The sequence below is a fragment of the Panthera uncia genome (genome assembly GCF_023721935.1).
Source record: "Panthera uncia isolate 11264 chromosome D3 unlocalized genomic scaffold, Puncia_PCG_1.0 HiC_scaffold_8, whole genome shotgun sequence".
NCBI classification, from domain to species: Eukaryota; Metazoa; Chordata; class Mammalia; order Carnivora; family Felidae; genus Panthera; species Panthera uncia.
Genome location: NW_026057586.1, coordinates 52,666,954 through 52,679,638, shown reverse-complemented (window position 1 = coordinate 52,679,638; position 12,685 = coordinate 52,666,954). Strand labels below are relative to the sequence as shown.

Genomic DNA, 12,685 nt, shown 5'->3' with positions numbered 1-12,685 from the left:
CTTGGGCTAACTGCCTGATGTCTCTGTATGCCTCAGTTTACTCATTTTTAAAATGAAGTTTTTATTTTTCCCTTTTTCCGGTATCTTTATCCCTCCATTTACCTTAACAGTTTTCCCCTTTTCTTGTCATTCCACCTGTGTATTTTCTCATCACTTCCCAGTTTTATTTCCTCTGTTTTTCCTTTTTAACCCCTTTCTCATTTTCTTATGTAGTTTTTCCTTAATCTTCTTTTTCGTTCTCTTTTATTTGCTTCTCCCTCTCCCCGATGTCTTATTTCCCATTGGTAGCACCCCAATATCAGTTTTTTTTTCTTACTGCCGTCTGATGCCAGGGATCTAGAACTATAATAGGACATTGAGGAAGAGATTTAAATTGTTATATGTTTAATATTTAGGCCAAAAAAACCCACACTTCTCTTTTAAATGGAGGAATTTGTGTTAACTGTTATATACTGAGTTAGATAATAAGCACCAGTGGGCACTTTCATGTACTCCAGGCACACATTAATATCTGTAGGTTGGGCAGCAAGCAGTGTAACCTACTGAATCAAGCTAAATTTTTGCCACTTCTCATATTGGTGAATTTAGTTTTAAATTCTGCCATTTAATATTTTTATTATATGGATCTTAGCAATATATTGCTGTGGTAAACCTTACCCGCCTCCCCTTACTTGGTCAAACATTTGGAAATACTGTCTTTTTGTGATGTTTAGACATAGAAAAAAAAGTTTAATAATTTGAACATTAAATACATGAGGATCAGCTAGTATATTGTTGATGAATTAACACAATACTTCCATGGAATGATTAAAAATCCTGTCTTCATTTCTTCATTAGTAGAACTTCAACTAAACATCCTTTTTCTCAAGATTGTCTCAGGGCCCTACAGTCGTGCTTTGTCCAATAGAAATACAATGGGAGCCGTTTATGTAATTTTAAATTACATAAAGTAGAAAGAAAAGAAAAAAACAGGTAAAATATAATTTTAAGAGTATATCATATTCAACATGTCCAAAATAGTATCATTTTAACATGTATGTATAAAAAATTAGATTATTTCACTTTTTTTTAATTCTAGGTATAGTATTCTATACTTACAGCACATCTCAGTTGGTTCTAGCAACATTATAGATATAGCCACATGTGGTTGATGGCTAATTGTAAGGAACATCACAGCCCTAGACAACTGTATTGAGTAAAATAGTATACATATGTTGATTTACAGAAAGGTAGAAAGGAAATACCAGGAATGTTTGATTTTTACAGTGGTTCAATGTCATAATCTTCATTGTTGTACTACAGGTTAATATATAACAATATAATTAATAATATGTTAACATATAATTTATTATAAATTTTTCATTATTTACAGGGCTGAGTACACTATCTTCCATTCAGAAATTGTGAAAATAAATTGGGTCATGCCAATATGACAAAAAATTGTTGGTTACTGAGTTCTAGAAAGCATGTGTAACCTGCTGTCTTTGGGAAGCTTGTTGATGCTTAGAAAATATATGAAAACTATTTTCCCTTAAATGATTGTATAAGATTATTTCTCTATAAGTATAGTTGTTTTTATTTCTAAAAACAAGGATGTGATTGATTTGGAGAATCATTAACTCAATCCGTGTCCTGTGTGATGGAAGCTGTAGGGACCGTCATGTGATTGGGCAGGACTTGGTACCTATCAGTGTAAACACATGGCACAGCCTGTCCCATGCCCCTCCTTATCTTCTTTAGAGAGAAGGGGTTGAGGTGTTTTGAGCAAATCTTATTGGTAAAGACGTTGTATGTATTGCTTTTTTTTTTTAAAGAACCATTTCCTTTCAGTTTTAGCCATATTACTGTGTGTGCAAACGGTTTGTACTCAGTTTGTCAGCAGAGTGGCTTTCCGTTTTGATAATTTAGAACTGTAACTTTGTCTCTGAAAAAAAGACATGATAAGCTAGTTCAGTTTTAAGATGTTTTACTTAGAAGATGATAGTACAGATGAAGAGAAGAAGGTTCGTGAAGGCCTATTAAGTGAAACTGAAGGTGTTTACCATGGAAAGGCCCCTGCTGGTATCCTGGTGAGTTACGTGCATCAGTGTCCTTCCCTTTGCTTGCTCGCTGGCTCAGTCTGTAGTCTGGAGGGAAGAGGGGGGGACACCCACCAAAAGAAAATGGCTAATGCCCTTTCTTTGGAAAATGTAACATCGTCACGGATTTTATTAACTTTTAATGTTACATTCAACAGAAATATCTGATACCTGTTCTCCCTCATTCATGCTACACCATCTTTATACTTTTCTCTATTTTCTCTATTTCTCTATTAACAGATAACTTTCTGCCTAGAAAAATAATGAGGTTGCTGCTTATTTTTTTTAAACTAGGCTTCAGACTAAACCTATCTGGTTTCACACTAAACCTATCTGGTAGTTGAGGAATAGAAAACATTTAAAAATTTTATGGTTTTTATTGTCCTAGCCGCAATTTTTTGAAAACTAAACTAATATTTTGAAACTGGCATTTTATTCTATGATACAAAAGAATGCAGTCTTTCTTCTGTGATTACAAACAAAAAAATTTTATAAACTTGACTTATGTGGGCAAAATGCAAATTGAGGTTTTTATTTTTTGTTTTTTGGGTTTTTTTTTTGTTTAATCTAGGTAAGATATAAAATAAAACAAGTCAGGAGCGCCTAGGTAGCTCAGTCGTTTGGTCGTCCGACTTTGGCTCAGGTCATGATCTTGTGGTTCATGGGTTCGAGCCCTGCATCGGGCTCTGTGCTGACTTCCTGGAGCCTGCTTCAGATTCTGTGTCTCCCTCACTCTCTCTGCCCCTGCCCCGCTCATGGTCTGTCTGTCTGTCTCTCTCTCAAAAATAAGTAAACATTAAAAAGAAATTTAAATAAAAAAAAATCATACAGAAGTATAAGTTCTAGAAGTCTGCATTAAGGAAATAAAATCAGGTAAATAGAAGATAATATAATTTAACTCTACCTGTGGAACCTTTTCCTTTAAAAATAATCAGAAGTAAATAACCATGAGGTAAAGGTATTTTTTAGAAAATTAAGAATGTTTGTTTTCATGAAAACAAGGGTAAAATAAAAACAGGTTGATAATTTCAAAAATCTGTGACTCATAATCATGTTGATTTTTAAAGTTACACAAATTTTTGTCACCTTTAAAAATGTTATCACATGTGTGTGCTTTTGCTTTTTGGACTTGATGAAAGTGTACTTGTTCAGGGTTCTCAGGAACTTATGGAACTGGACATTGTTTGAATATGAATGGAAGTTAGGTATACAGGGAGAGGTAATTTACTTTTGAAATTTCCTTTTTAATAGTATATATTTATGGCTTCATGCACATTTGTCATAAAGGTCAGCAGAGAGAATAGTGAACATAGCTGAATCTTTATGAAATATTTAAAAAATTCTTTTAGTGAGTAGCACTAACACACGCAAACCACCCATCACCAGAAAAAGTTCTTATGCTTCGTGCTACTCGTGTTTTCTAGAGAGAGGTCAATGGGTATTTGATTAGACTGCATTTTATTAACAGTTCCCTTTTATGTTAATGTTAGAACATTGAAATCCCATGAGTCACCTCCCCTGCCCCAAGAGAAACTTGGATTTTCTGGATGGCTAGTGTTTGGAACACTGGATTTGATATCTACTTAATGAACTGTATTGATTATATCAGAGTTAGACTTTATAACTTGGGTGTGTGTGTGTGTGTATGTGTGTGGTGAGCAGGGAGACAGAGAAACCTAGTTTTCAGGATCCAGGCCCTCAGTGACCCTGACTCTCCTTACTACTCATATGCTGCCTGGGCACACCTCTTGTTGGAAGGTGAATGAATGGCTCTATCTTAAAGGAGATGATTTTATGGATTTGGAACATAAATGTATAAAATCTAATAGTTTAAAAAACCATGAAAAGACTTATGTGCTTTGTTAGAAATTAGGAATTGAAAAAAAGGTTTCCATAATTTTTAAACAAGTGAAGATAATTCCTTTATTTGGTAAGAAAAAGACCAAATTATTTCATATTTAAATACTCTGAAGTTCCAAAATCTGTTGGCCTTAATTTCCATCACTTATTTAAATTAGGGCAACATATTGACTACAGGAGTTCTTAGCCAAACTTGTAATCCTAAGAAATACTTTTAGAATCAAATCTTTCTGTGGAGACTCTAGACAGCATCTGGCCATTCCTTTTAGAGATGAGAACCCCAACAGAGGCTGTAAGACCTGCTCATGGGGCAGAAGAGAGAACTTGACTTTGTGTTTTCATGTCCTCACCAGTGGCAGGGGACTCGAGGAAGCCAAGAAGGCAGTCCTTCTCCGTCCTTGTCCCTCTGCACTCTTTGTCAAAGGACCTGGGCACTAGTGTGGTTGAGTCCAAAAGACCTGTTTGTTTGTTTTTTTTTTTTTTTTGTAAGTGAGAATTTTGTATGTTTATATTATTTACAGCAAGGTTTACTAACAAACAGCAGTAGAAGATAGCAAGTCACCCTGTAGGTGGGGCGTGTGGCTTGGGGCAGAGCACTTTATACTGAACTGGGAAACCTCTGTGGAGATGGGGAAGCCTCCCGCTCAATCCCCAACCATAGCACATTTTGTCATTACTTCCTGCTGCCCGAAATCTTAGAACAACACTGGATGAGTGGGTCCAAAACCAAACGTGTTCTTCCAATCCAGCATGGACAGTGTTCACAAAATTAAATATTTAGTTGCATAGAATTTTATTTCCTTACAGAAATGTGGTGTTGTTTCCTACGTGGGCAATTTGGGGGGAGTAAATTCTCCTGGAATTTCACTTGTTTGCCTCTTTAATCCTGATGCCACAGATGCGCTCACCAGTTGTGGAGAGTAGCATAGAGGCTCTGGCCAGATATATGTCGAGGCTTTTTGAAAATTATTTATTACCCATTTTTGTATGTGTGCCCCCGTCTATTGTCACAAATGAAAGACTTAGAGATGTGCATACACACAACTACTCCACAATTCTGTAGAGTGCATAACTGAATTATTAAAGAAAAAATTATTTTCATTCAGCAAATCTTGTGCCACACTGGATCTGTTAGATACTCACTTTTTTTTTTTTTTTTTTTTTGCATTTACTGATATGTCTGAATTGCTTGCTGCTCTGAGTTTGTAACACAACTGGACAGATTTCAGTAAGTGGCTATATAAATGCCGCCTCTTTTAGTTTACCCACATACCTGGTCCTGATTACATACTCCCTATTAGCTGAGCTTTTACCCATTTGATTGGAATGATCCCAATATTGCAGATTTGATCCAGGTGCTGGTGAGTCAGTCTTATGCATAGGAAAAAGAAGTTGTGATCCCATCACTGTGTTTAGATGTTACAAGTCAGGTGTGCGTCCAGTCTAGAGGAATTAGACACAGCTCTCTGAAAGGATTGAAATAAAAATCTTACCTCACTTGGAAAAAACATTTACCTTTTTATATTCTTTGTTTTATATTCATTTCTTAGGTATTAAATATTCAAAATCAGCCCATTTCTACTGAAGAAAAAATTATAGACTCCAGTTCTAGAGTAGATTATTAAAAAAAATTTTTTTTAATGTTCGTTTATTTTTGAGAGAGAGAGAGCGCACGCAGGGGAGGGGCAGAGAGTAGGGGAGATACACAATCTGAAGCAGGCTCCAGGCTCTGAGCTGTCATCACAGAGCCCAACGTAGGGCTGGAACTCACTCAGGATCTGTGAGATCATGACCTGAGCTGAAGTCGGACACTTAAATGACTGAGCCACCCAGGCACCCCTAGAGTAGATAATTTTTGTTTGTGTTATACATTACTTAGCTAATTGAAAGTAGGGAAAATAATTTTTTTGGTTATTTTTCACTCTTGCTGGCTGTTCTAGAAAAATATATTTATTTGTCCCTTCTTTGAAACCTATTGCATTATCTAGAATCATTGTCTGAGCTCTCTTTGCTTAAGATATTTAGGGAAGGTATTTTTCGAAGGGTAGGAGTAACAGTATGCTGATCTTATTTTATTAGAGTACCATTTTAACTGTGATAAGATCATGTTTAGAACTTCGTGTGCCTTTGCTGTACCATCTTAACCATAGCTATATCTGTGTAGGAAAGACCTTCATCAGAAATTTGCCTAAAGTGAATCCCAGGAAAACCTGAAGGGAGAGTTATGTAATCTCCAGAATGTTACTGCATTCTCTGGAATTTATCTGAACTTCATTTGAACTGCAAATAGGCTATGATAGGTCAAGGGGCAGTAGTTAAGATTGTAAAAGTCATTTGTCATCTTTTATATTCTAACAAAGCATGAAGTCATAACCATTATAGAGTGATAGTCAGGATTTATTAGAAAAGTAATTCCTTTACGGGAAGTGAGGCAGGAGAGGAATAGGAAGTACACCCTTCAATTCTGTTCACTCCCCACTCAGTGATGTTCTCAAGAGGGGGCTAGGCATTGATCCCTTTGCTTGCAGTCATCAGACACAGCTTGGTGTAAGATGCCATTTTAGGGTCTCTTGGGGCTTTAAAAAGTACCTATACCTGTAATCTGGCGGGGGGGGGGGGGGGGGGGCCTGGTCATCAGGATACCTCAGAGCTCCCCCGTGATTCTATTGACAGCCAAGGGCAGAGATTCCCATTTCCCAGACAATTAAAGGGGGCAGTAGAGCTTAGGAATTGTTTTGTTTTGTTTTTAAACCTGAACTATAGAGTTTATTCATATTTTCCCCCGCTAAAGTCTTTTTTCTGTTTCAGGATCCAATCCAATATCCCAGCTTGGCGTTTGGTAATGTCACTGTAGTCTGCCAGTGACAGTTCCTCAGTCTTTCCTTATCTTTCGTGACCTTAACACTTTCAGTGACTGTTGGTCAGATATTTTGTAGAATTTTCCTCAATTTGAGTTTGTTTGGTGTTGTCTCCTAATAAGACAGAAGTCATGTATTTTTTGGCAACAATACCACAGACGTGATGTCATATCAGGAGTTCCATGATGCCAGTATGGGTTTTTTGTTTTTTGTTTTTTTTTAAGTTTATTTATTTTGAGAGAGAAAGCATGAGTGGGAGAAGGCAGGAGAGAGAGAGAGAGAGAGAGAGAGAGAGAGTGAGTGAGTGAGTCAGTCAGTCCCAAGCAGGCTCTTCACTGTCAACGCAGAACCCAATGCAGGATTTGAACTCCTGAGCTGTGAGATCATGACCTGAGCTAGGGTCAGACACTTAACTGACTGAGCTACCCAGGCGCCTCATCAGTATGTTTTATTACTGGTGAAATTTCCCAAATTCACTTAAGGTGGTATCTGCCAGGTTTCTCTACTGTAAAGTTACTGTTTTTCCTTTTGTAATGAATATATGTCTTTGGGGAGACTTTAAGAATATGTGAACATCCTGTTTCTCCTCAAACTTTTGTCCTCTTATTTTTAAACATCCATTGCATGCCACAATTATTAACTGTAGTGTTCTAATAGTGGTTTTCTATCTCCCTTATTCTTTATTAATTGGAATTCATCTTTAAGAGAAAACTGCCCCGTCTCCCTGCTTGCTTGCTTGGTTATGTATGTATGTAGGTCTGTCTGTCTGTCTGTCTGTCTGTCATTATGGACTCATGAGTGTTTTATTCTGAGGTTATAATACTAACATTTTGTTGCTCAGATTGTTCTAGTAACCTTTGGGAGCTCTTTTCACGTTAGCTCCTGTGTTCCTTTAACATATCCCTGTTCTCTTGATTTTGAGCACTTTCCTACTTTTCTGGCACTGTTAGATGCTCCAGCATCAACTTGTATTTTTCCCTGTCTCCAGCCCTGGGATCAGTCACTTCTTCAAGGAGCCATGGTTGTTTTTATTGGAAGAATGGTATTTATACATCAAGATCTGGGCTCTAGGTGTGTTGGTTGCTTGTAATGGTATCCTTGATTCCAGATCCTCTTAACAGAGAAAGCTAGCATGTTAAATATGTATTCTAGTCCAGGCATAAGCACATCTATATTTGTGCATCTGTCCATGGAGACTTCCAATTCTAGTCCAATACTACAGTGTTCATTTTAGCCTTCCTTCTAGGAAATTGTAGTTTTAGAAGCTTCCCAAGTGTTTATAATTAATCTTACTTGAGGATTGATGGCTTTTGGATATGTAAGGTACATTGTGTACCCAAAGGCTGTTGTGGCCTTGTTAAGTAGTCTTTCTTGATGAATACTCTTTGTTGTTGAATCATCATTATTTTCCATTCTTAGGTTAGTCATCATTTCTTACACTGAAAATAATTTTTATGTCACTCCTAGCCCTTGTAACTAAGGGAACTCAGCCAGCTAGGAGAAAAAGTCCCCAGTTTTTTATAGAGGAGTAGAAACCAGTCTCATGGCCAGCATTTTTACAAAAATTTGTCAGAGAAATTGAGTGCACATGAGGGAATGTTTAGTGGTTTGAATACACAGGGAGGCCATGTGTATATTAGTATACACACAACCAACTCAAATGACAAAAAGTTTCACAGTTGCACTAAAGCCAAATTTATTTGAGTCCTTGAATTGCCTTCTTTTTTGATAAGGCTGCCTGCATTCTTTTTCTGAAGCACAGCATTCTTTCTAAAGCAGGCACTTGGTCCATCAGACTTGCTGAGAGTAAACCCTCCAGACTTGGGCTGTTGAGGATGTGTAGACTGTGAAGTTAGGACCTGCACGCCCTTGTTAAGTTAGTATTTAAAGTAGGTACAGTGACCTTCACATCCTACTGGAGTAATTCATCTGACATGTTCCTACCTGGACTTAACCAGGGTACCATATGATGGGATGGGGCTTGAGGGACTTTCAATCCAAGGAATTAACACAGATGGGACAAGTTTAAAATGTCTAATTCATCTGTGACACTAACTGAGGTTCTTTGGGGGGCATGAGAAGAAAATGAAATAAGTTTAACATGTCTTTCCTTAGACCTACAAACTACAGGAACATGTTTATTTGTTCCCAGTCTCACGGCTGTTATTTAACTGTAGAAGTCATGATGTCAATTCCTGATGTCTAAGTCACTGAGTAAAAAGAACTTCAAATAAAGTCATAATGTTTCAAAGGAAATTGTGTTCTACGAGTGTCTGGACTAAAGAGATAGTCATCACTGAAAATACAACATATGGTTTCCTTAGAAACCTGCTAAGATTGTGTGCCTTTCATATGTGAAAGTGAGCCAGTCAATTAGATTTTAGAGTTCCTTACGGTTACCAGTGGTCATCACCAAAACAGGTTAGCTACACAATTCTTTTGTCCTAGAAAGTTTAGGATGAGAATGTGTTCCTTAAAACATATATTTGTAACTGTAATATAATCATACCTTTAGGGCTCATCATAAAAAGCATAACATTTTTCATGTATGATAGCATGTGGAAGAATCATCCTGGCTTTCTAAAAGCTACTTATGAAATTCCTATACATAGCTCTGAAAATTACATAAACTTATCAGCATTAGTGTTTTTAGAAGCTAATGGCCCCAGGATACAGTAAAAAGAGCCTGTGTGAGACAGACACACCTGAGCTTGTGTCTGTGCATCACAGAGCAACTGTTTGACGTTATGTAAGTTGATTATCTTCTCTGAGCCCCAATTTTCTTGCTAGTATAATGCATGTGATATTTACCTCACTTAATTGTGAGGATTAAATGAGAGGAGGTATATGAAATGGCATTTGGAAGGGATAAATGTTAGTGCCCTCTTCTCTTTTTTCCCCCATCACCTCCCCATGGCTAATACTAGGAGGAATATGGAGTAAAATCTGAATTGTTGGTTTTTTCAAGCATATGCATAGCCTAAAAGTTACAGTGTGAGTAAGTAGTTTGAATTTTCACCAGTGTTAAGTGAATATTTTAAGCAACTCCCACATGTGAAACTCTAAGTCCATAAAACAATCAAATTATTCCCACTTTGTAAAATAATTTAAAGAATGATTTTATTTTAATAGCAAACTCCTCTGAGTACACTGAAGATACCTTAAAAACAGTAGCTGCAAAAATCACCCTTGCAAAATATATCTAAAGCAGTCTCACTCCTAAGTTATTTACCCAAATGAAATGAAATTATGTTCACACAAAAGCCTGTACACAAACATTTTTGATGGCTTTGTTTGTAATCAGCAAACACTGGAAACAACCCAGATGTCTTTCAGCTGGTAGATGGATAAACAAACTTTGGAACATCCATACAGTAGAATACTCAGTACTTAACACAAAGGGACAAACTGTGGATACCTGCAACAATAATGATTAATCTCAAATGCATTATGTTAAGTGAAAGAAGCCATATTCAGAGGGCTACTGTATGGTTTCATTTATGTGACATTTTAGAAAAGGTAAAGATTATAGAGACAGAAAACCAGATCAGGGGTTAGCATGGGGATTGGATAAAGTATTGACTTGCAAAGGGGCATGGGGCATTTTGGGAAACTACTTGGTTGTGTATTTTGATTGTGGTGGTTATTACATGATTGCATGGTTAAAACTGTACACTAGAAAAGGCTTAATTTTACTTTATGTAAAATACACCTTTATTTTTTTTGAAAAAATTTATTTTTAATAGTTCAAGGTGTAGCTATTTAAAATTTTAAAGTTGCATTTCATAGCTGACTTCATATGAACATTTAGCTAGAAGTTTTTATATGCTGATAGGCATAACCATTAGAGTAAGGTTGACTAAGTAATAATTTAATGTCTTTCATGATTATCCACTGAATCTTAAACTCATTACATTTCCTAATGATTTTACTTCTGTGTTTCTCTCTCGTCTCTGGTCAGGTTAAATGTTACCTGTAACATAATCTGTCACCTCATGTTACAAATAGATTAGAACTGGGCATATTTTAGCCATGACAGGAAAAAATAACTAAATTATCAGAAATTGCCTTTGTTTCAAGGCAGTATTCTGTAATTTGGGAAATGAAGGGAGAAGAAGAAATACAAGAACAAGAACCATTAAGTTTTACAGAGCTGCAATAGTTTGAAACGAGTTTGGTCACAGGAGTGATGTGGCATTTGGGGCAAGATTATTAGGGCCCACTTTTCCTTAGTGTGCTGCTCGCTACTTTAGGATCTACTCAAGGAACACCTATTTTATTACGTATAGTGAAATCTAAAGATGTGTAAAAATGAACATTTAATTTTTTTTTTTTTTTTGCTCTGCATCAATTACATTGTTAAAGTATTTTTTTTACAGTGCTGAACATTAGGGAAAAGAAACTGTTGCTACCAGCTGTTTACCTTGAAGGCTGTGCCTTATAGAATTGTAATTTTGGGCATTTTCATGTAAGTTAAAACTTGCTCGTAGGAGATGATCACCTGAGTCTGTTCCGTTTCATGCTGTTTTCTGTAATTGTCTTTGGTCACAGTATGATCTTTGTCACTTGCAGCATTACCTCTGCCTCAGCTGACTTCACCACACTGACTTCCCCTCACAGGCCAGTGAGCGGTCCCTTCTTCTACAAGTTGCTGTAGAGCTGCTCAGCGTTCTTCAGAGCAGTTTGCATGGATGTCATTTGTTCTCACGGGGATATTTTTAGATTTACCCGTGGGAGGTGGGTGTTGTTCTTAATTGTCACTCACATACAGTAGATTTATGCAGGTTTTTTCTGTGAAGTCTAAACCAGCATCTGCAGAAAAGCATTGGTTTCAGAATATCTGAGCATCACTTTTGAAACATTGGGTTGGTCCCTGCTATTCTTGGCATTTTTCTTAATGTGTGGCTATGTGTATATATACATATATCTTCATATACATCTTGAATTTCTCTCATGTTGGTTACAATACAAGACATGGTGTATATTTCTCCCTCTCCTTGCTGATTCTATTCACTAGATCTTGTATTCATCGATTCATACACTTTCATCTCAAAATACTCATTAAGAACCTCCCTTTGTTAAGCACCGTGCCAGGCTTTGGGGAGACAGTGAAGCACACAAGAAGCAGCATACATACTTTTACTTTCTTTGTCAGAACTTAGAGTTTGGAGGTGCATAAGCAAATGACTGAAGTGTGGTGAGTGCTTATGTGCTGCAGTAGGGAAAGGGCAGGGCAGCCAGAAACCCCTTCTTGCCACCTGCTGCTTTCTTCTCAGCCCTTGAGCCCCTGCCTCTACCTCCCCCCACCCCCATTTCTTTCTCATCTTTTGCATTGTGCTCTGTGTGTTCACAGTCTGTTGTGGGCACACTTTATTTGTTCTCATCTCCTCTTCATCCAGGAAGACTAAAACCTTGTTCCTCTTATAAAATATTAGATCAACAGCCAACAGTAGTAGTTGGATAGATTGAGAAGAAAACTTAGGTTGGATTACGGAGGATTGGCCTGAAAATTATTAGGTCAGTGACTGGGGGTACAAAGTGGGGAATTGATGGTTTTTGAAGATGAAATAGGTGACATAGTCTTTCTTCAAGTGTACCTGCTGAAAAGCTAAAGCAAATACTTGTGTAAAATTTTGGTCCACCACTAGGGAAAAAAAAGTATATTGCTGTGGTGGCCAAGTGTCTTCCCTTTTTTCAACCTTACTCAGCCCAAGATAATTGTTCATCTACTTTGTAGATAGTGAGTATGGTGAAATCATAGAGAAGTGAGCCCAGTAAGCAGAAATCTCGGCTTCCAAACTTCCTTAAAGAGAATATGTTGTGACATATTTGAAATCTGAATTCATCAACTCACCAGCCAAGTTTAAGGCCAGCCTCACGCTTTTTCAC

At 37.0% G+C, this 12,685-nt stretch overlaps 1 protein-coding gene across 3 annotated transcripts in view; it reads left to right on the top strand.

Annotated features, from left to right (window-relative positions):
• The window catches only part of LPIN2 (lipin 2), an 84,490-nt gene that overhangs the window by 18,065 nt on the left and 53,740 nt on the right, over positions 1-12,685 (top strand). Inside the window, exon 1 of one of the 3 annotated variants that reach the window (XM_049620386.1) lies at positions 1,397-2,069. The exons of the other annotated variants lie outside the window; for them this stretch is intronic. Coding sequence (XP_049476343.1) covers positions 1,962-2,069 — 108 coding nt within the window. The 5' untranslated portion in view covers positions 1,397-1,961. Of the gene's footprint in view, positions 1-1,396; positions 2,070-12,685 lie in introns of those variants that run through there. 3 annotated transcript variants of the gene reach the window in all.